The following is a 24,491-nucleotide window of genomic DNA, read 5'->3' on the forward strand; positions in this document are numbered from 1 at the left end:
CTGATTCTACTGACTGTCATCGAAAATATCCTGATCCATACTCCATTCCAGTCGGTGGCGGTAATGCCCCGAAAAGTTAGGTTGCCAACCGTCAATAAACACCAAAGAAGAAGAAGACCACTCCTCTCATGGCAGAGGAAGGCATGTGTGGTGAGAAGTGCAACTAAACAATGCTAGTTTAAGTTTAATGTCTAATACGTTTAATTATTGGAGTCTTGATAGTAACGTTACGCTTGTGTTGATTAAAGAGCACTCCCGAAAATAATAGATAACTTCGTTTACCTGTATTATGGCAAAATTATTCGCCTCTAATGTCCACTGCTCTATATACATAAATGTTTACTGGTGACTGAAATAAAGCTATTACCTTTCTTTCTAACAGGTACAGAAATAGATACCATTAACTAGTCGTCTCTTCATAATGGTAAGTCTTGCACTTCTCTGTAATTGATTGATTTATGATTGATCAATATTATACAGCCAATGAAGGCTATATGACTGATTATATGCATTATGAAACCGAGTGATCATTTTAAGCACTTTTTACTGATTAGTCAACATCAAAAACTTTGTTGTGTTCCAGGCCAGTCAGGGTGATGGAGAGGTGTGGTACGCCCATCCGGTTTACGCCCGATACTGGCAGCACTACCAGCAGGCCATGAGCTGGCACCAGAGGCATAAGCGGGCATACAGAAAAGCTGTGGAGTTTGGCTTCTTCCAGGCACTGTATTTGATGAACCCCTCTGCCGTCCAGCGATACTCAGGCGGGCATGCAGACGAGAGCTGGAGGAACGCTCACAGAGACAGAAGGACAGGTAGAGAAGAAGAAAGGGACAATGAGGCCACTGATTCAGACAGTGAGATGGAGGAGGAGAGTTCGGATGAGAGCCAGATCGAGTGTGACGTCAGTAACATGGACATCTCAGAAGAGCTGCGACAATACTTTGCCCAGACAGAGCGACACAGGCAGGAACTCAGTAAGTGTTTAACAACATGTGGAAATATGTCTAAAAACTGACCTTTCAGCTGCAAGAACTTGCAATTTTGGGGTTTCCATGTCGCCTTTCAGAACCTTGTGGTCCTTCCCAAGGAAAAGGGAAACGACAAATGAATAGGATGTAAGTCTAAACAGAGGACAGCAGAAAAAAACATACATAATCCAATCAAAGCAAAACAAACAAAAAATAGATGTTACACAATAGAAAACCTAAAACAAAAGCAGATATGAAGTGAGAACCAGGAACCAGAAATATCAGGAAAAATGCATACGGATGGCACAGACAACCCAAAATCTTCTCTTCCCCAATTTGATTTGCTTAGATAATTCCTTTATGTGGGGAAATGTTGGATGAGAGCTTGAAAGGAGCAGTGGTGCTGTGCCAAACTCATTATCCCAGAATGTCCCCACTGGAGTCATGCAGTCTCTTCACACTGGCCATCTGTTTTACAGACTAAGCCTGCTTAAAGGAAAAGTGCACTCTAATAATTCACTGCAATCATTTTGGGATTATTCATTCATTGTTGAATACGGACCTGATAGTATGAGATCTCATTTTTAAAGTACTGGCTTGGTTGACAACAGTGTAGCACAGTGATTCTCAACTGGTACAGGAATATTTTCTGATACGATCACTGTTACGAACTTTTCATTTATAGTCTAGAGATGGAAGTAGTAACATTGAGATTGTGACCAGCCTTGTGGCGATGCAGGTGGCAAGAGACAAAACGCAACCCAAAAGTGTCAACGAAAGATCATTTATTTTACCAAATTAAGGAAAAGTAAGAAATAACCATATTAAATGACAACAACAATAATGTAGATAATTGTAACAATAAAGAAGTGGGATAAACAAAAAGGTTAAGTAAATTATATACAATATTTACATAAAACAATCGAAACAAAATAAACCCAAGGAGAAAAAGTGGTGCTAAAGAAAAGAACAAAACAAAACAAAACCAATCTAACTCATTTTCAACCTCTAACCTAACTAAAGGGGGGAAAAAAACAATGAAAGCAAGTCTTTGGCGTTTACACGCCCTAACTTACCTACTCTAAACTAACCAAAAAAAAAAAAAAAAACATAAGCAGTGCTCACTTCTAACCTATTTTTGGACCAAGTGAGATGGACTGATTCCAACATGTGACATGGCCTCAATCTGGAAAATAATAAACAAAAGGTAGAAAACATACAAACTAAACTACATTAAATAAAGTTTTGCTTGCAAATAAGCATAGTCTGTGGTCATCCACTAGTATAGGAGACATGAAAAATGTGTAATGTAATATTTGACCTATGCATATTTGAGTTCCAATGTATTGCTTGAGTTGTCATGGTAGCATTAACTAATGTAAGGAAAATGTAATGTTTTTCTCATTAAGGTGCTCGAACACCAAAATACCAATCTTGATCTTGTGTTTTTATCTCAAAAAAGATTACTTAAAAAGCCACTTATTTTGATCTTAAAGCCTTAAGTGATGTTTCTAGTCATGACATTACTCATTTCTCTGCTATGTAGAGAAACAACAGCAGATGGAGGCAGAGCAGCAAGACTCGTATGTTCTAGCTGACCAAGACTTGCACAGAGTTTCCTGGCGCAGCAGCCTGCCTCCTTCAGAGCGTCCGGGAGAAAGGAGGACTGCAGAGATGAAGAAGCTGTATGGTAAAGATGCAGCAATGATTCAGGGGATGGAAGCGGCCATGCAGCTCACCTTTGACCGCAACTGTGACAAAAAACAGCCCAAGTACTGGCCTGTTATACCACTAAACCTGTAGGATGATCAGACCCCATCATTAGTATGCCAGGCACAACAGTGCTGACAGTACTGAAGCGATGCATCAAATCAGCATCTCTGAGGACCTTTCGCATACATAGAACAAACACTTGTTAGGTCTTTATAGACAGATAAAGCATTTAGAGAGTACTTTTAATAAATGTTCAGTTCAGTATGATCAGTAAAAGTTTGAAAGTTTGCGATATCTGTATGTAATGGCATCCACACTGTTTTATCGTTTTAAAGTTTCTCATATCATGCAAATGATGGATGCGCTGCTTAGATTTCAGTGTCGTTCTTTTCATGTAGTCATTTCTCCCTAACTAGGTCATTGCCTCCCCCACAGTCTTTGGTTAATGTGTTTTGTCTGTCTCTTCTTTTTGCATCTCACATGAGCACATGAGACAGTGTTTGCCGGCTTATTCTCTGGTGCAGTTTTTACATTCAAATTTCTCCTTTTTTAATGCAAAGAAGTCATTGTTTAATTAATGTGGTTTGATTGATTAATAAATGTATTGCTTTGAAATGTGTGTGGGTGTGGCAGTTGGTATGATGTTTTTAGTGCTTATGCTTCAGAGATGATAATCTTATCTGATCGAAGTTTTTCAATAAGAAAAAAATAGATCTTTGCCTATATATTCTTGTTTTTAAACATCCATCTCTGGAGATACAATTAGAAAGATGCCTGTTTTACTGGTGTCTTCTGTGACCGTTTGTGAATAGATGTTGAAAGGCGAGACTCTGGTTTTGATGCTACAAACATCACTTACGTTACTGCATGTTGATAAAGTGCAAAAAGTGGTTACTTCCAAAATTAATTAAAACGTTTGAAGGAACAGTTCACCCCAAAATTAAAATTCACTGGAAGAATCAATATTATGGATAGAGGACTCATATTTTAAGTGTGAATGCCTTAATGATGGATTTTTTTTTTATATATATATATATATATATACACACAAACTCACTTCACAAGACATTAATTGATGGACTGGAGTCTTGTGGATTATTGTGATGTTTTTATCAGCTGTTTGGGCACCTATTCACTACAGAGGATACGTTGGTGAGCAAGTGATGTAATGCAAAATTTCTCCAAATCTGTTCCCATGAAGAAACAAACTCAGTTATATCTTGGATGGCCTGAGGTTGAGTTGAGCTCGTTTTGTCAAGATGAACTTGCATTAAATGTACTTTTATGTAATGCTAATCATTATTCAAGAACTATGTGCAATCTATCTTCTAGAAATTATTGTCTTTTTCTAAATTAGCCAATGGCAAACTGTGACACTCCAGATAAGCCATTAAAATATGAGCAACATTGTCTCCACAGGCATCAGGATCTGAGAAATTTGGAACTTCTCTGTTTGCCCACTTAGTGAGGCCATGCTGGACTAATGCCAAATGGCCAAAACTGAATAGAGTTCCCTGCCTGCCTTCTGGTTGCCATGGGGTTTTCTCTGAGCATCAGGCAATTTATATTCAGTTGTACTCTCTGGTCTCTCCACAAGTTTAGTATCAAAGTTTACATGAAATACCAAAACGTTGTGTCGTTTTGGTGTGTAACCTATATAATTTTCATTTTCTTTTGTAATGAATAAACAGAACACAACATTTTCCATTACCATGAGCGAGTATGACACTGTTTTATCGTCCTTAGTTTGTCGCTTATATGTTTCTAATGCCTAATGGTGCTATACAAGCTCCGCTCTCTGCCATCATTGCGCTTATGGAGGCAAGAGTGGCCCCGTCTGGGGACCCCAAACAGTGACGTCACCGCAGCGATGGTCCCGAGCTGAAGAGACACATTTGTTCAGTTGAGCGAAACTCTTTCCACTCCAAACACCCGCCGAACTTTCACTAACGCCCCCCGAACACAGAGAACGCAACATGGGTGAGTGAATGCTGGTCAGTGCATCCTCAGTGGCGCGTTTGCTTCATAGTTTCTTTAATAAGAGTTTACTCTAGTATAGCGTTTCTTTCTCTTCTCGTTTTGAGACGCGTTTTAGTTTGCAGCTGCAACTAATGCGTTTTCATACTCTAGCTGCGAATAATTTGTAATATTTGATAGCGTTAAAATGCAGTTTGTTTTGTTGTTGCCTGCCAGTGTTTCAAAAATTACTTTTTTTCTTCATTTTTCTAACGCGTGTCACTTTCGCAGACTTCTTAAAAACGGTCTTGTATCAAATGGCAACAGATATTTGTTAGCCCGTTGTATAGGCTATTAGATATATGTTTACCGTTTAGTTTGGTGTTAGTATATTACTATTATTTTAATAGCCTAATTATTTAGGTGTCTCCCCCACCCCCTGAGTTTTGTTTTAGTTGAGGTAGGCAGTAATAAATAGACAAAGAGAATCATTAGAAAAACAATGTTTATCTCATTTTAGTTTTTTCAAATTCTGCTTTGTGTATTTTTGCATGCATCAGTCAGTTGGAGTGCTATTAATGAGCTTTGCTATGAGTCTGTGGGTTTGTTTATCCTGTACTTATCCAGCATGCAAAATAGAGCTAATTCATGGGAAAGAATTCGTTCTTTCATTTGTCCCAGCTGTGTCCTTGGAATGGTTAGTTATAAAGCACATTCTTTGCCAGCTGTCTGCATCTACCAAGACTGCCGCTTAAGTGGCACATTTCTGCTCTGTGAATTCCCCTCAAGAGAGTGATGTTAGTTTTGTATTCCTTGATGGAAGAATGTCATCCTTTAGAGGACCAGGACTCAAGAAAATGCTTATTGTATGAGTCAGAGCCCAAAGTGACTCCCATTCTCTCTCTCTCTCTCTCTCTCTCTCTCTCTGTCTCTCTCTCTTGTCCTAGTCAGCAAAAAACTATGGAAGCTTCCCTCTAACACCTACTGCAGATGTTAATAGACATTATATAGTAAGTGACACTTGACAATGATAGGATAATAGAGGCATGTTGCATTTAAATAAGTGGTTTTAATAAATACGCTGCTTTCCCAGGGAGGACAGATTGTTTTATGACTGACTGAACGTTCATGCCACTGAACTTCAGTCAGGAGATTTGCTAGCAGAATTGCACTACCACGGAATGGCAGCCCATGTCTCATAGAATCTGCTCATGATTTTTCTGCTCATGATGATAGTTGTCTACAATTTGTTAAACAATTCAGAAAGAGATTCAGTTACAATCTTAAGCGACACATAGACTTATTCTCAAGGCCCTTGTGGGCCAGGTTTTTTAATGTATATGTTGACCGAACTGGATTATAGCCTGGGATTCTCTTTAAAAGCTAATTTAGACTTAACTGTTTGCAACCCGAATTCTGGAAATGTTGGGCCTTTTTTAAAAATTTGAATAAAATGAAAACTAAAAGAATTTCAAATCACAAAAGCAAATATTTTATTCACAATAGAACATAGATAATATAACATGTTTAAACTGAGACATTTTACAATTTTATGCACAAAATGAGCTCATTTCAAATTTGAAAATAGTTGGGACAGGGCATGTTTACCATGGTGTAGCATCTCCTCTTCTTTTCAAAACAGTTTGAAGATGTCTGGGTATCGAGGTTATGAGTTTCTGGAGTTTGGTGTTGGAATTTGGTCCAATTCTTGCCTGATATAGGTCTCCAGCTGCTGAAGAGTTTGTGGTAGTCTTTGACGTATTTTTCGTTTAATGATGCGCTAAATGTTTTCTATAGGTGAAAGATCTGGACTGCAGGCAGGCCAATTCAGCACCCAGACTCTTCTACTATGAAGCCATGCCGTTGTAATAGCTGCAGTATGTGGTTTTGCATTGTCCTGCTGAAATACACGTCATCTGGAGGGGAGCATATGTTGCTCTAAAACCTTTATATACCTTTCAGCATTCATAGTGCCTTCCAAAACATGCAAGCTGCCCATACCATATGCACTTATGCACCCCCATACCATCAGAGATGCTGGCTTTTGAACTGAAGGCTGATAACATGCTGGAAGGTCTCCCTCCTCTTTAGCTCAGAGGACATAGCGTCCATGATTTCCAAAAAGAATGTCAAATTTGAACTCGTCTGACCATAGAACACTTTTCCACTTTGAAACAGTCCATTTTAAATGAGCCTTGACCCACAGGACACGACGGCACTTCTGGACCATGTTCATATATGGCTTCCTTTTTGCATGATAGCGCTTTAGTTGGCATCTACAGATGGCACGGCGGATTGTGTTTACCGACAGTGGTTTCTGGAAGTATTCCTGGGCCCATTTAGTAATGTCAATGACAGAATCATGCCGATGAGTGATGCAGTGTCGTCTGAGGGCCCGAAGACCACGGGCATCCAACAAAGGTCTTCGGCCTTGTCCTTTACGCACAGAGATTTCTCCAGTTTCTCTGAATCTTTTGATGATGTTATGCGTTGTAGATGATGAGATTTGCAAAGCCTTTGCAATTTGACGTTGAGGAACATTGTTTTTAAAGTATTCCACAATCTTTTACACACTCTTTCACAGATTGGAGAGCCTCTGCCCATCTTTACTTCTGAGAGACTCTGCCTCTCTAAGACATCCCTTTTATAGCTAATCATGTTACAGATCTGATGTCAATTAACTGCTAGATGTTCTCCCAGCTGAATCTTTTCAAAATTTCTTGCTTTTTCAGCCCTTTGTTGCCCCCATGCCAACTTTTTTGAGACCTGTAGCAGGCATCAAATTTCAAATGAGCTCATTTAGTGGATAAAAGTATAAAATTTCTCAGTTTAAACATTTGTTATGTTCTCTATGTTCTATTGTGAATAAAATATTGGCTCATGTGATTTGAAAGTCTTTTAGTTTTCATTTTATTAAAAAAAAAAAAAATGTCCCAACATTTCCAGAATTCGGGTTGTATATGGCATTGTTAGTGTTCGCTAAAACAAGGTTTCCTCTAAGTCAGTTTGTTTTCATAGCAAGTTTAAATCTTTTCTTCAGAAAACCACTTCATTCTGACACTGAAGGAGTCTGTGATTGGTCTATAACTGAAAATGATTTTTCTTTGCTTTCATATCTTAATTCTAGGTTCATATACAAAACCAAATATGCTTTTTAAAGTCTAGAGTGAATACTTCAACTCTCTTCTGTTTTTCCATCACATCCTTCCTCTTTCTACCAAAAAGTGAATGGTTTAAATTAAGTGAGGAATTTGTTTGTGCTTTTAGGCTGCAATAAATGGAAGAAACAAAGAAACAACCTTTCTTGTACTATATACAACTGTCTAAAGTTTTAGTCTGTAAACAACATCAGACTTGTTATTCAGACTATTATTCACACCAAGGAACATAACTACAATTGTAACTAGAAAGTTTTAATAATCAGTCTAATATGAGAATAGGGATGTCCACACCACAGCAATAACAATAACTGCATAGAGGACCGATACTGTTGGAATCACTTTCAGAACAAATAATTCCAGCTGATGAACGATATAAACATTGAGCTTTACAATTGAGCACAGTTTACATTTTACATTTTACAATTTACATTGAGCACAGAGCTATAAAGAGCTCAAGCATTTTAAATAGCATATGACGAAAATGCAGTACACACTTATAATAAACTGAACATTATCATCCGCTTGTGTGAATGCCAATGTAGCTAGTCGTTCTTGGTGAACAAGCCTTTACATTGAGAACTGCTTAGCTTCAAAGAGCATTTGCACTTGTACCAAGTGTAGTCAGTGAGAGTAATGTCACTTTGCATTTAGCTACTTTGCAGCATTCGTTTCCAAGCAACAGCATCCCTCTGTACATAATCCTACTCGCATAATTCCACCTCAGACCTCACAACCTGTGCCATGCCATTACATCACATGCCATTCTGTGTGAATGAAATCTTGTTTATCCAGTCTAAAACACCTCTGTGTCCATTATGCAAAGCACTACTTCTACCATAACTACAGATCTGTGCCTTTGAGCCATGGCAAAGTCTCATTTTGTGCAGCATAATAGAAAAGGTCACTGTAGTGTAGATAACACCACAGTCTTCAATTATAAACTTCATTTTAAACAGAAATTCAAATCACTTATCCAATGACATTTCGAGTTATCAAGGGGAATAAGTGACTTTATTTGCTGGAGATGCCCTTTTTCACTAATCTGAGAATTTTGTCAGGTCTAATCTTTATTCTGTAGATTCAGGTAGTTTAAAGTGACACAAAAATGAACTCTTGGGGACTGATGTATAAAAAAGGCATTGACAAATGCTCTCACACAGTGGAAAAAAAAAAGTAAACTTGCCATTAAAATGTGCACCCTGGACCATGCATACTTATGCTTACACTTTTCATTGAATACACCATGCTTATAAAAAAAATACCAACTTCATGTATTGAAGCATTCAAATCCATCATCCAGGAATTGTTATATAAAAATTATAAAAATTTTACTGAATTTAAAAGACATTAAAAAATACATAGGCAATCATCATCCAGTCATTGTACCACACTATTTTTAAACCACAATAAGAAATGGCATCAAGATATAATAATTCTGCCTGAAATCAGATACAGTATAATTGAATTTAAAGCTATACTTTTGTCAGACTTTGTCTCTGTGTCTTGTGTTTCCCCTCCTCTCGTGCCCTTATTTGGAGTTCCTGTTCCTGTCCTTGTTTGATGTCATCATCAGTTAATTAGTCCCTAGCCTTGTGTTATTAATTATCTAGTTTTCCCCAGCCTTTATAAGCCCTGTGTTTCCCTGCCTCAGGGTCCAGTCTTAAATGTCCTTCTAATCGTCATTCTGTTTGTCTACCCCCAACCAACTTCCATGTTCCTGGTGTTTTATTCAATAAAAGGATTGTTGAATATTCTCCTCGCCCCAAGCCAAAGTGTGACAACTTTATACTTCTCAACATTTTTATTAAAATGACTACTGATTCAATTTGGAAACTATTAAACACTTAAGACAACGGATCATATCCTCATTGATGCTTTTGATTGCCAACTCTCGCTTACAACAAAACATTATCTAAATCCCATAGTTACTTTTGAACACTCAGGCATGTGCTCGAACATCAGACTTTAATATTTTCATTAATACCTTTAGAGAAACGCTAACTCTCGCTTAGAAGAAAATCGACCAACATTGAAATATTTAAATAGAACAATACAAATCCATATTTAAATCTCTTTATTACCCGTATCTGAATATGTGCATTGAAATATGTGCTAGACCACACCATAAGTACAATATAGCTAGATCTAATCTAAATCACTCATAGTTATTAATTATCATATCATCCAGCACTAAAACATGCTCTAGACATGGCATAAGAACCAAATGACAACACATCAGTTTCATTATACGGAAAGGAAATGTGTTGTTTGTGTTCCATGGGAGAAAGTAAGGGGTTTCAAATGACATAGGGGTGAGAAAATAATGACAGGTTTTCATAATGACAATTATAATTCATAACTTATGACTATTGTTATGTAACAACTGGTAACCTCAAATTTAGTTTCCATGATTATAATTGTTACATATAACTGGCATGCACCAGCAAGCATATGCAACAGATTAACCAATTCTATTTATATTTGAAAGCAACGTTCTGTCTTAAGTTGTGACTAAAATTACGCATTGCTTCCGGATATTTTAAAACAGTTTTACTTTGGGAATGAACCGCTTTCCCACTGCTGTGATGTCATCCTAAGACCCCGCCCTTGAGAATCTGGGCCAAAAGGATTATGGGTTTGCAAAGAGGGATTTAAACCTAACAACACAGATCATTTAGAGGGGGTGAGAAAGATATTTTACCTTTATTTCTTGGCCTATTTTAGGTGAACTGATAACTGATGGTGAACGAGCAGGTTTTTCATGAGATAATATATACACATTGTTCTTGATGCACTGTCATGATTTTTTCCATTCTCACTGTGCAGTTCTCAGAGCAGGAGATTTGGCCTGTTTAAAGGACATTAGATCAAGAGTGCTTTGTTTAGTTTTGTGGTGTGTGTTTTGTCATTATCGTACCTGCAATTTCAGTTTGAAGTATTTTGTCAGCATCGAAGGTTAATACCAACTTTGTTGTAAAGTCCTGGAGATATATGTATTTTTCATAACATTTTCAGCAACAGTCATTGTTAATTCATTGTCTGTTTTGTGATTTGGCTTGTCCTATTAGTATCATATAATTAAGTTAAAGGGATAGTTCACACAAAAATGAAAATCTATCATGTACTAAGTTGTTCCAAACCTGTATGAGTTTCTTTCTTCTGTTGAGCACAAAATATATTTTGAAGAATGTTGATAACCAAACAGCTGACAGTAGTGATTGACAAGTCAATAGCTACTGTCATCTGTTTGGTTACCAACATTTAAAATATCTTCTTTAAAATATATTTTTTTGATTTGGTTTGGAACAACTTGAGGGTGAGTTAATGATGACAGAATTTTCATTTTTGGGTAAACTACCCCATTACGTTTTTTTATTTTATTTTTTTAAATGGCTAGATCAAAATGGACCAAAGAAATGATGTTTTCTAAATGCAGGTGTGGCAGAAGATAGTTCCCCAGTTCATATACCTCCTGTCTAGTTCTCTTTTGTCTCTGTCTCACTACTCTGTTTAGACACAGCCACAACTGACTGGGAGCTGATGACATGAGCCTGTAAAGTTGCACATAATCATGGATGCTTCTGAGGAGTAAAACCCACCCAAGCTGTCAGCCTATTTAGCCTGTTTGAACCACTTGGATTAGATTAAGGCTTCAGCTACAAACTCTATTTCTTGTGTTTGCATTTGTTTTGTGCATGCATTTCTGTATATGTTAGTGATAGTTTTTTTTTTTTTTAATTTAGGCAAAGAGAATTACATATTTTAATTATACACTACGCTAAGTTTGGAATAATGCAGTTGTTAAAATATGAACAAAACAGTAAAATTGTGAAATATAATTGAAATAGAAAGGTTATTTTAAATTGTAATGTTTGATGCAAAGCGGAATGATCAGCAGTTTCAGTGTCACATGATCCTTCAGAAATCATTTTAATGTGCTGTGATCAAGGATAAGACAATAACAGTAATTACTGAGACAATAACAATAATTATTGTCAATATTGAAAACAGTTGTGCTGCATATTTTTGTGGAAAACATGATAGAATACCACTAAAAGGTTTGGGATAAGATTAAAAAAATAAAAATTAACACAGCAAGAACATTAACTGGGTTAACAGACATTTTATAATGTTACAAAAGATTTGTATTTCAAACAAATGTGGTTCTGTAGAACTTTTTATTTATCAAAGAATCATGGAAAAATGTATCATAGTCTTCACAAAAATATTAAGTAGCAAAAACAGTTTTCAAAATCTATAAGAACCATTTTTAATCATTAATGATAAAGTTCCATATCTGTGTGTGTATGTGTTAGGGATGCACCGTTATGGAATTTAAGGGTTGATGCTAATCAATAATTCAGAGCTTATTGTGTGTGGCCAATACAGACGATATTTTGCTTGACTATACCATTTTGAAATGGAGCTGCAATCCAACAAATGTAAAACTACTGATGATATTATGATCATTTAATGAGAAATAAATGTTATTAAACCAGATAATGTGTATGGAATACTGTATGTAGATGCGCGAGTGTTGGTTCCTAGCAGTTTTGAATGATTAAAACCTCTCCTAACATTCCTACTTTTGTCTCTCAGCAGTGCTAACATGTTGCTATAGAGACACTGTCATGGGTTCTGTTGGCATTAAACAGCAGTACTCTGTGCCACAGGACTAAAGTACTTATTTCAATTGGCCAAGTTGGTTGCATAAAAATCTGGGATTAGTTAGGGGCAGTTATTGTAAACACAAATTACAGGAGCACATGAGCCTTGTCTTTCTTTTTTTGTTCTGTTGAAATGTTAATTGATTCTTTGATGTTGATTTCATAGTAAATAGAGTATTTACTTCTCGACATATTGGTTACGCCAGTGTTGCTACTGTATGTCGGGCTGCTCAAACACATAGAGCAATGGTGTAACAGTCACAGTTTAGAATCATACATTCTGGAGAAAACCTACCTATGGATTACTTACAGTTGTTCTGCATAATAAGCTGGAGTAGGAGACAGTATTTTAACATCAAATGAAACATCTCTCTCTTCCTAAACTTTGACATCTGAGACATGGCTCTGGTCTCACTGAAGACCTCTCTCCTAAGTGGAACAGGACTAGGCCTTGTCTGTCAACTTTAATTGCTTTTTTGTTTACAATACTTCAAAAGGAAACCTTCCAGTGTGCTGTAACCTCTATTTCCACATTAACTCTCTAGTCAGGGCACATAAAAGAACAGTAATGGGCTCATTACTGAAGAGATGTGTCCACTGGGTTGTTCTGTCTCAAATTAACTAGACTAGACCAACCATATGTCTGGATTTCCAAATAGATTTCCAATTTTTTTGACATACTTAGAATAGAATGTAGCTATATGTGAAGAGGCAGAATAAAGGCTCATTCACACCAAGCACAATAACTGAAGCGATAACTATAAAGTTTTAATAACTGATCTAATTCATCATCATCTAATAACAACAAAATATAGGCCTAACAAAAACGACGAGGAATGATGTAGTTGGAATCACTTTCAGAGCGTTCTTTTTTTTTTTTTTTTTGTGCTGATGAACCATAAAAATATTGAGAGCCAATCAGAGTACATCCTGCTTTAAAGAGCTTGAGCATTTAAAGTGGCAGACAACATATTAAACAGAATAATAAACAGAATGTTATTGTGCATTGGTGTGGACGCTATACAGTTATTGTTATAGTTAAGCCACATTTATTTTTATTGCACTTCATGCAAGATTTTGTCAGGAAAATTAAAGAATCAGTGACGCAACTTCAAAAATGAGATAAATTCAAATTCTGCTGTAAAGAAGCTCCTACAGTTAGTGTTATGTAGTTCGTCAGTTCAGCGTTCAGTTATAGTTTTAGTTATCTTTATAGCTGTTTTTCTTGATGTGAACAGGCCTTAATAGTTTTGTGTGCAGTGTTTGGGTTTGATTTGATTTAGCTGTGATCAGTTGGGAAATAATGACAAGTTCAGCAACACAAGTAGAATTCTGACCTAGTTTTCAAATCTCTTCTCTGAGAATTTGAGAAGCTAACTAATGTTTTCACCCTCAGTGGAGCTATATTTTTAAAGGTAACTATACACACCATCTTAAAGTATTTATTATGCATCTGGAAATCCTGCTTCATATGGGATTAGGGCAGGGGTTTATAAAGACCTATTTACAATGAAGACTAGTATTCACACTTTGACAATCCAATGTTTTTTAGTGGATCTCTATTTCTGATTTTGAAGAAGATTTGCAGACTGAGACATGAGTTCATTCCATATGTTCTTCCATGGCATATGCGGTGCTATTTATAGCCCATGTGACATTGTATTTCTTTTCCTCTCTCATCAGTGAGAGCTGGTTAGTAGACCTTTTGAAGGTATGTTTGTCGAACAGCACCACCTATCATATGGGAGTGAATTTTGTCTTAATGTAGCCAAAGAAATATTTTTGGTATAAATAAACCTCTCTGATACACTGTGTAGATTGCATTTTGTCAGTGTGAACAGGCCTTTAACTAAACACAAATATGTGATGCAAACAAGATTTTGATTAGATAATTCCTGTCGACCTATTCAGAATGGCGATGAACATCCATTATTTTATTTTTTATTTTTTGGTGGTCTGGCAATGAAAACGTAATAACCAGATGCACTAACAAGTGTTTCATGTGGGTTAGCGTTTTGCTAACCCACATGAAACACTGAATTATGAAACCGCATTAAAGATGGATGTGGAGCTAGAGATTCAGATTTTTTTATTCTTTTTTTTCATAATTAAATCAAACAGTACATATTGGAGTTATTAATGAAATCCGAGTCTTGAACTTTCTTCTCTTGCATTCTGTACTTCTGATACTTGAATGGCAGACCATCTGAAAGGTGCATTGGGGTTGTGCCATTGTTCCAGTGCAAATCTGCTTTTAATGCGAATAGACCATTCGTCTGGAATTCATTTAGATTTTTTTAATTGTTTCCTTTTGAGTTTGGCCTTTACACAAACGGGCTGCTTATTTGACAAAGCTTGAAAGACATTGTAATCAAATTTTATTATGGGTAAAAAGTACATTTCTAAAAGAAAATATTGCTTTGTTCAACAGGAATACATAAAATCTCTTTACTCAGACCATGTGCTAAACACTAATAAAAAAAGATTAAGAATTTAATGTGTACCATGTCATAATGTTATTTTTGGTAATTTCTGCTGTTATCCTGTAGTTTATTTTTGTCTGTACTATATTTTGTACTTATTTTTATTATTATTATTATTTTTACTTTTTCCGTTGTGGTCATTAAAAGACTGCATGAACATTGTTAGTAGTTAACCCACTACATTTTTTTTTTCTTATGAACAATCACAATATTATCTTTTCTTTTACCCACAGCTGGTTCTGCTGTTATGAATAATTAACATATTCTAAAACTCAGATAAGTCCTAAACTGTGTTTATTGAAGCCTTTTCAGTGGTTGACAGTTTGTTGACATTATGAAGTTCTGCAACATAAATTGCAGCCAACGTTCATCCGTTATTTTCTCTATTGTCTGCTAAATGGCTCTTACTCTGAGCTTCTGTAGAGACCTCAAATGTAGCTATTGTCCCTGTTAATAAACAGCGAACAGAGTAATTAAACTACACAGCCATGAGGGATTGTGTAGTTATTTTGAGGGAGAGTGGGCTGTTATGCTCTGAGGGTGCATAGAGAACAATTCCACTTTTATTGACAAATAGATAAAACATACTTCTCTTCTTGACGAAGAGCCTCCGTTTTACATTGACCTGAGAAAGAGAGAGTATCTCTAAAAAAAACAAAAAACTTCAAGGCTTAAAAAGCTCCAAGGCTTTGCAGTAAAAACTTGGCAGGACTACAATTCCTATAAAAAAGTATTCACCCCATGGAAAAGTGTGTGTGGTTTTTTCCAACACTAAAACACAACTGATTTAGTTGAGCTTTTTTGACAATGAGCAACAAATGTGTTCTTTCATGTCAAAATGAAAACAAATTTCTACAAAATGTACCTGTCCTTTTTCCAAGGCTTGCAAATTTGACACCATGGCCAATATCTTGTTATTTTGTGCTTATTAAAGAAGTTTGGGGACAAATTAGCCCAAAAAGAGTGTTGTGGTGGTTACACATATTAAATAAAGAATAATAATTAGTTCTCTAGCTTGATAGCTTTGCGTGTTTGTATGTGTTGTGTACGTTTTAAAAAAAAAATTTTTGATGATGATGATAAGAAGATAAACTGTGCCAGACACCATTTCTCATCTACCAGACAAACACTTAATCTGTGACAGTGACCTACAAATTTAGAGATTATTGTAGTGTGTCAGAGCAAAATGGTCCCTGAGCCCTGCCTCATGACAAGTTCCAGTGTGTCCCATTGGCTATTACATGGCTACCCCCAGTCTTAAATGTGATTTGTGATGACAAATAGTGGCAAAAACAAAGAAAAGATGCACCTCTGAACTTTTCTGAAAAATCTGAAAACTGTCATTGGAACTAATTCATGTTAGGGCACATATCTTTCAAATAAATATAAATGCACAAAAATTCTCCTCCTGATTTGTTCTTATTACGCCTCAGTTCATTACTATATATACTGCAATTTCAGTGAGAGGCGTAGATAAAGATCCTCTAATGTCTCCTCTTCCACCAAGACAAGGTTGTTTCAGTTTAGCAACCTTCCAGGATGTAAAAGATAGGCTCAAGTTTGTTGACACAAACTGTATATTTCATCCTAAATTGCTTGTAAAATGTGACACTTTAAAGGAGGTAAGAACTCTAAATTACAACCAGAAGTTTGAGGTTGTTTACAGCACATCCAATACCACTTGCATTCCTTTACTTGCTGTGTTTTTGATGCCTGAGGAGGGGAGGTGTTTTAATGAGGTGGACAGTAATCTCTTTACGCCTTTCTCAGATCACTTTTGTATTTCTATGCACCGCATAAAGCGGTAACCTGCAAGTGTTACTTTAAAAATATATTTTGTACATATAACCCATATCAAGTAGTTTTGTTGGTATAAATTAGCGATATTAAATAATATTTTTGACTTAAATAGAACCACTTAATTTATATGTTGCCATTTTTTAGTGTGGTAAAACACTATTGTGGTTCCACAATAAAATATAATTATGATTAGCTGAAAAATAAATATTTAACAAACACAAAATGGTGTAAAATTTTTGGTGATACGTAAAGATCCATCACTATAGAGACATTTTATGGGTCATTTCCAAATGCAGGTCCATCACTCTTTACAGTGTACAATAGGGTGATCATGCATCCTCTTTTTCCTGGGTTTTGGTTTTGTTTTCATTCTTGCTGAAGGTAATGACTGAACAGTATGCTATGACCAATATAGCATGCAGGCATGTGTGAAAAGGTGGGATCGACATGTATAGGGAAACAATAGGAGATAGAAAAATCAAAGCTAAAACCCAGACATACTTAGCTATGCTATTAGTCACGTCCATGTTATTAGTATTAGTCGTGTCCAAGTATACTGTACATTCATTAACCCAATAAACTATAGGGTGCTATCTATTTCAGGATCAGGATTTAATGTGACACTCCTCTGGAGTGTCTGCTTTTTAACAGGGGGACTGTTGAAATACGACCTCATATATACCCTCTGGGTTTTAAGGCTCCTTAAATGGTAATGATAGAGATGGTATTTAGTGTGCTTTCTTTCCTGCACAGTTGTACTTTACCAGTACGTGCAAGTCTTTTGTTTAGCTGAATGCAGCAGAAGGTCATGTGCATGAGAATTAATACTGTTTAAGAGGATTCCAGACAGATGGTATTTCTTTGTTTGACCATTGTTTTATTATTATCAAAAAAACAGGGGGCACCCACCATTTAAATGTGGATGTTTAGAATAAAATAATAGTTGAAGTGTCTTTGTGTCTTTAGGTCTCATTTAGCACACATCACTTTTAATTCATATCTGACCCCTGTCCTAATAAGTACAGTTTATTCTTTCTGTCCTCCCATTCGGGGAGGGAGGGGGACAGAGAGAGGGAGGGGGACGGAGAGAGAGCATGTGTGACTGTTTACAGCTGGGACTATCTGTTTATGTCAACCTGACTGGCAGTGGAGTGGCTGTTTTCCTCGCCTCTCACGGATTCTCTCTCCTCCGCGTATCTGCTTGTAGTCTTCCTTTACGCGAGATCCTCTTCGGCTGAGCTCCTATCGTTTATGAATCAATTGTCTGCGCGAAATCCGTTCTGACAAAACATTTACACATTTGAGGTGGACTGTAAAATATACTCCTATATTAGAGCGAGAGAGACCAGGCAAAGGGAAGTGTGTCCAACATACTCGTTTCCAAATGGATGGGATGAAACCAGAAACGACGGCTGAGGAGAATCAGGATGAAAGGGAAGAAAGCAAAGGTTTGTAACTGTGTATTCGTTTTGTTTTGTGTTTCGACTCGGATTTATTCTGCTCGTGCTAGATGTTTAGAGAGCGGCTTAACCTATTTGCGAAGGCTTCGCTTTGCGCGCGGTTCATTAGCGAATCAATCGAGTATTTTATTGATTGAGGGTCCTCCTCGTGTCATTCACTTAACATTAAAATTCTTCTACGTCGTTTATTCGATTAGGGAAAGCGCATTTAAGCTACCTTTGGAGCGCATTACCTTTGGTAATGTCAAATCTCTCCTCTGCGTCTTTGGAGAATCGTTTCCATCGCTGCCTGTGATGATGATTTGAATAAGCGCAGCTCCTGTTACCTTAGTGATTCCTACTCTACGCAATAACAAACACATTTCTTTTGTCTGATGCGTCAATAATAAATAGGCTACTATACTGTATATCGTATCACTACATTAAGCATATTCTAAATGTTGTTTTGTCTTGGTGTCGATAGTAGCCTGATGGTGACGAGATGGAGGTGTCGCATTGTATTGAAGGTGTTGTTTACATTGCTGTAGTGAATTCCTCTGGTTGTGATAGATTTGATATATAAATTTGATGAATTCCTTTGCTGTTCAACGTCGCGCTCTATGTAAACATTTTTGACAAAAAGAAATTCGCAAAATAAAAGTATCACATATGGCAACCGAATGCATGCTTTGAATATGTAAAGCACCTGAAGAAGACATGCTTTCTAAGCGCCATTTATCAGGGCGCTCTACATAAATCACGCGCGTGTGTCTGTAAATACAGGTTAGCCTATTTGTCATTTGAGTTCAGTGATGATTATGTTTCAGGATTATCTGAACAAGGTCTTCTGTAATAATAAAACCCACCGTGATATAAGCAGCGCTGAAGGTGTAATGCATTTGTGTTGACTGAGGTATGGATTTGATAACTGTGCTATTGTGCAATAAAGTCCAAGTTCTCCACAAGCATCAAAGCAACAAGGAGGATGCTCCTTCACTCCACCCACTGGTGCATTTGCTTCATCATATAACTACTGAACCATTGGAGATGTAGCCCATCTTTGTTAATATTCACAGCTCATAAAATCATGACTATCATGACATTCAAGCAGATAATTCCATATGGCTTTATTCTTTTCACTGTGTTCTTATCCTCTCTTCCATGTTAAATTTTGAACAATCTTGCCACCAGCATGGTTGGATTAATACATTATGGAGAGAGAGAGACCTAATGGTACCATATGTGTAACAACTAAAATATGCAGAGATAAGTAGTCTTTATGAAAATTTGATGTATTTGCAAGAACTGTTGGTCTCTGTCAGGTCACCTTGCTGTAGATGCTTTCTCTGTTGTCAGTCTTTGAGCTTTGGAGGCACATTATTTGTTCACTTAAAGGATAAGTTTGCCAATTTTCAACTAACTTTCTATTGTTACAATGTCAGTAGTGTATGTAAATGAGCAGTATGTTTAGCATTTTTGTATTCTCACCCACAGACAGTCAGAATAGTAGAAGGGCGGTGCCATAATCAAAGTGCATTATGGGTGTTTTTCATGCTTCTGCGTAGACAGCTAATTTTATTAAAAGCTCATTTTCTCAGCTGTGAAGTTCCCCTATAAGGCAACAGTTACATTGAAACAGGTGCTTTGATGCTTTGTTCAGTAATAAGGTACAGAAAACCTGGATAGGTTGATTGATTTTGGAGTTGACATGAAATCAAAATGGACTTGAATTGATTCATTTTCTTAATGCATGTTACTGGCTTTATATTGTGAATAATTCATCCATGCATATATATATGGACTCCTCCCTGCTGGCATATGCAAAGCCTCACTGCAGTTGAACCAATCACATTCAAATCTCCCTCCATTCCGGTACGCAACACCCTCTTTTCACAGTCCAATCAACAACCAATGGATAAAATCAAGTCCCGTCCTGCTTTTTTTCCTTTTCAGCAAGCCATTTTCATTTCATAATTTATAAGCACAGAAATACCTGGAATTACAGTTGCACTGTGCAACAATTCTTACAATTTCTGAAATTTCTGTGAAATAAAAAAGAGAGTAGAACATACTGATACATATTTCATGATTGCTGGATAATTCAGAATAGCAAAATAGACTGCATGGTTACAAAAATTCTTCAGAGACCAGATAAACAAGTGTTTTCAAACATCATTTGCTGCAGGCTCATATGCTTCTGGACTGTTTGTGTAATATTTTTTTATGTTGACTGAGTTATGGAATTGATAACTGTGCTGTTGTGCAATAAAGTCCACAAGCATCAATGCAACAAGGAGGATGCTCCTTCACTCCACCCACTGGTGCATTTGCTTCATCATATAACTGCTGTATGCCTTGAACCATTGGAGATGTAGCCCATCTCATAAATGATTATCATGAGATTCAAGCAGATAATTCCATATGGCTTTATTCTTTCCACTGTGTTCTTATCCTCTTTTCCATGTTAAATTTTGAACAATCGCCACCAGCATGATTAGATTAATACATTATGGAGAGAACACAGAAATACTTGGAATTACAATTGCACTGTGCAACAGTTCCTACATTTTCTGAAATGTCTTTAAAATAAATAAGACAGGGTACCCAGAACATAGGGTAAACGTACCTATTAAGCTCACCAAAATCTACATTGAGACATTTTTAGTGCACAAGATATTGGTTTCAGTACAAAAAGTTATGTTAAAATAAAATATTAATCTCTCACACAAAAATATTTAATTTTATTTTAAATGACAAAAGCATTTCAATTAAGATATACATCATTAAATTCAAAAAGTCTGGCTGTGCTTAATGGCTACATTTTTTGTACTCTTTAAGCACACCCCTGTTCCCATTAAGCTCACATCATATTTTTACAATTGTTCTTTAAAAAAATTCCTTAAAATAATCAAGAATTTTTAATAAAATATATTTTTTGAAGGTACAAAGTCAATCACCAAAAAAAAAACAAAAAAACAACAACAACACTAAAATCAAGCAACAAGGCATTCAATTTGATCAGTTATATATTCATAATGAAGTGTCATTTAAGCACATTGCAGCATCTAGACTAGTCCACATTCAGCGAAGTAACACATATTCAAACACAGACCAGCAATAAACTGTCAATTTATAATATTATGGATGTAAAAGTACAAGCCAGTAATGCCTGTGAAGTAATATGTTAGCGTTGCACACAATCTTATACAGCTATTCAGCTAACTGTGTTCTGTAGCATCTGCGCTGTGTTGCTAAAACTATCTATTGGATCTAATTTTTAATTTTACAATAAGTAGTGAAACTTACCCAAAATAAAGGCTTAAACATCTAAAAATTGCACATTTAAGCTGCTCCTCTTTTGGTGAAAGTTTTTAGACAGCTTTCAAAATGGCCGCCAGACCGTGTAAATACATGGAGACCCATATCTCAGTGTGCAATGATCTGATTGACTTGAAATTATAGAAGGTATATGGTAACAAACACATCAATTGGTTAAGACTTCAAGTAGGATAATAATTTTTTTTTTCTTTTTATAATCTGATCTCAAATATGGAAGTGTGCTTAATGGGTACGTTTACCTTACTGTTTCATAATTGTTACACTGTTAGACATTTCAAAGGGTTTTTACAGTAACCTACTGGCAACACTGTTGCCAATAAGTTACTGTAATTAAGATTTACATTAGCAAACTGTATTTACAATTATCTTAAACAATTAATCTTAAACTTAAATCTTAAACTGATTTACAATTGCCAACTGTAGTTTTACAGTAAATTACCAATTCAACAGTATACTACTGTAATTCATTCATTTTAATATAGATTTCATTAGATTTTATAATTTTTTATAAAGAATTAATTTAATTTTTACCCTACATAGGTACTACTGCCATTCAATTAAAACAGACACATTCCAATAAAACAGTCTTCCAATACTGGAACAGTGCATCTTCACAATTACTCCTGTCTTAGGACATTTTGCAGTGCATTATTTTGTATCATCTGGATTTATCCTCACAAAGAATCTTTAAGCAATAGAAACATAATGGGGAAAATATACATAGCCATCTGCAAAACCCAGGTGCTGCTCCAAAACGTGGCCACCACCTTTGCTCACCATCCACTTTGTTAGTGATAGAAATGTGTTCCCTGAAAAACAAGAAGTACAAATGATACACATTTAAAAGGCAAACCCCATATAGAATACACAAATCTCTCAAAACCATAGTTGTTCTCTTACAATGAATGATCAGTCTCAGGGTGGCTGGCATGCTCATGTCTTTTCTTGATGCTTCATTGCAGTTGCCTTTAAAACACAAATACAAAAAAATGTAGTAAATCTTAAATTCCATTAAAAACTTTAACAAACTTAATTCTAAAACTAGAAAGGCAGCTTGCCATAAAACTTGTTTAACCTAGCTAACATACGATTTTATTTTCTCAGTAGGGTACTGGCCAACATTAACTACTAACACCTGAACTAAATTTCACATTAGTTAGCTTAATGTTAATATAAGATAAGCTTTGCTCGTTAAAAATAATTTTAATTCGGTAATTCAATAATCTGACACAAGTCGTTTGAAACGATAGCGCAGTTTACCGGGGTAAAGTTTGTAACCACTATGTTGACGAGTAAATGTTACTAGGTTAACCTGGTGTGCAAAACTCTGACACAAACACACAGACAAACGTACATATATTTTTACCTTGCTTGCTGGTCTTATTCTCTCGTAAGGTGCATCGATACACAGAACAGATGTTCTCCGGAACTCCTCCACTCTCGTGGGTTCATCCCCGGGAAAAACCCGCGGCGCTGCCCTGCTGGATCCGTGTCTTCCTCGCGGCGCGACTCGACAAAAGACAATATAGAAGCCATTATATATACTATCTACAGTGGATGCGGACAGTAAACTGATGCCCCGGTATATTTCTGACATACAGAAGTACTCCAAGCGCTCGCGCTGTTTCCAACATGAAGGACAAACGGATTTTCCAATCATTAGAAGCGATGTAACACATCCAGTAGTCAGTTCCAAGCTGTTGCGGCATTGTAGACACGGTGTAGGGAAAATCGTGTCAATCCAAATGTAAGAAATGAGGAAAATAAAACAACCTCAATAGAATGGCGCCAAAGAGTCCGTTATGGCAAATACGGTAGTATACAGGAATTTTAAAAAATACAGTAAGTCTCTGTATGTGGGGTTTGACGTCACAGAAATTTCCCATGATGCAAAGGGTATTACAGTTACTTACTGTAAAGGGAATTTGCAGTATTATACTGGGTGATATGCAGTAAATAACTGTAGAAATTACATAAACGTCTAACAGTGTAGATAATTCAGAAACTGCACAATATACTGGATGGTTACAAAAATTGTTCAGAGACCAGATAAAAAAAAGTGTTTTGAGTCTCATTTGCTGCATGCTCATATGCTTGTCTTTTTGTTAATACAGCATTTTTTCCATCATTCGTTATTTTGTACACCTTGTTCATGGCCCTTCAAATCTTTCTGAGTATTAATTACCATTTTACCAATTCATTGTCATTTCTAATCTTTCTGATGTGCCATACAATTGCTCTTGATTAATAGCTTGCTGGGGTACTTGTTTATGCTTCCCACGCCAATGATGGGAGAATTGAAAGAGTATAGAGTCTTTCTCTCTCTCCTTGTCACTCTTTCTTTTTTTCTCTCACATGCACAGAAAAGAAGGAGGGCAGAAGAGGCGGCATGCACACGCTTCTCTTTTTACATAACTCCTGCACTTTCCACATCAAAAGGATTACATCATTCTTGGGACGTGAAAGGGGAGGGATATGTAGTAGTACTAAAGGTGGGAAAGATAAAATTGATAAAGTAAATGACCTCTCATCACCGTACGAGGCACTGTATCTTTAACATCTGATTTTGTAATCAGGAAATATGTAGGATGGGTAGCAATAAAGAATTGGCTCACAGGAAATAATGTTTGTTTTCTGTACAATAATGGAAAAACACTTTCTGTGGTCTGCTTTTAGCTTTAGACCAATATTGCCACTGTTCACGTTAAGGTACACTTGTGGATGTTCAGAAACAACAAATGATGACCATGGTTGGACCATGTCAGGATACATTTAAACTTGCACAGCTTAGATAACTTCTCTGTAGTAAAGATGAAAGAACTGATGCACAGACATGCAGATAAAGGCATTTTTCTCAGATTTATGTTCTCAGTATTTATTTTCTTGGTACATTTTTTGGTGTTGTCATCCTATACATACATTGAGCGTGATTTTAAAAGTAAAAATGCTACAGTAAAAACCT

General features: G+C 36.3%; 2 protein-coding genes across 5 annotated transcripts in view; both read left to right on the forward strand.

The window, feature by feature from the left end:
- Window positions 1-34: 34 nt before the first annotated feature.
- gemin8 (gem (nuclear organelle) associated protein 8) lies at window positions 35-3,273 on the forward strand. Of its 2 annotated transcripts, none has more exons than XM_058774689.1 (4): window positions 35-150; window positions 383-424; window positions 584-977; window positions 2,518-3,272. In XM_058774689.1, exons 2-4 carry the CDS (start codon window positions 422-424, stop codon window positions 2,772-2,774), a joined length of 654 nt encoding a protein of 217 aa, XP_058630672.1. In that variant the 5' UTR covers window positions 35-150; window positions 383-421; the 3' UTR covers window positions 2,775-3,272. The 2 variants fall into 2 exon arrangements, with proteins under 2 accessions (XP_058630672.1, XP_058630755.1); XM_058774772.1 differs by having other exon boundaries at window positions 60-141; window positions 2,518-3,273.
- Window positions 3,274-4,506: 1,233 nt separating this feature from the next.
- The window catches only part of gpm6ba (glycoprotein M6Ba), a 46,447-nt gene continuing 26,462 nt past the window's right edge, over window positions 4,507-24,491 (forward strand). Inside the window, exon 1 of one of the 3 annotated variants that reach the window (XM_058774363.1) lies at window positions 4,507-4,664. In XM_058774363.1, the coding sequence (XP_058630346.1) occupies window positions 4,661-4,664 (4 nt within the window). In that variant the 5' untranslated portion in view covers window positions 4,507-4,660. Of the gene's footprint in view, window positions 4,665-17,870; window positions 18,200-24,491 lie in introns of those variants that run through there. The other 2 variants (XM_058774287.1, XM_058774415.1) reach the window with 2 other exon arrangements.

The sequence above is a fragment of the Onychostoma macrolepis genome, chromosome 01 (genome assembly GCF_012432095.1).
Source record: "Onychostoma macrolepis isolate SWU-2019 chromosome 01, ASM1243209v1, whole genome shotgun sequence".
Classification (NCBI taxonomy): Eukaryota; Metazoa; Chordata; class Actinopteri; order Cypriniformes; family Cyprinidae; genus Onychostoma; species Onychostoma macrolepis.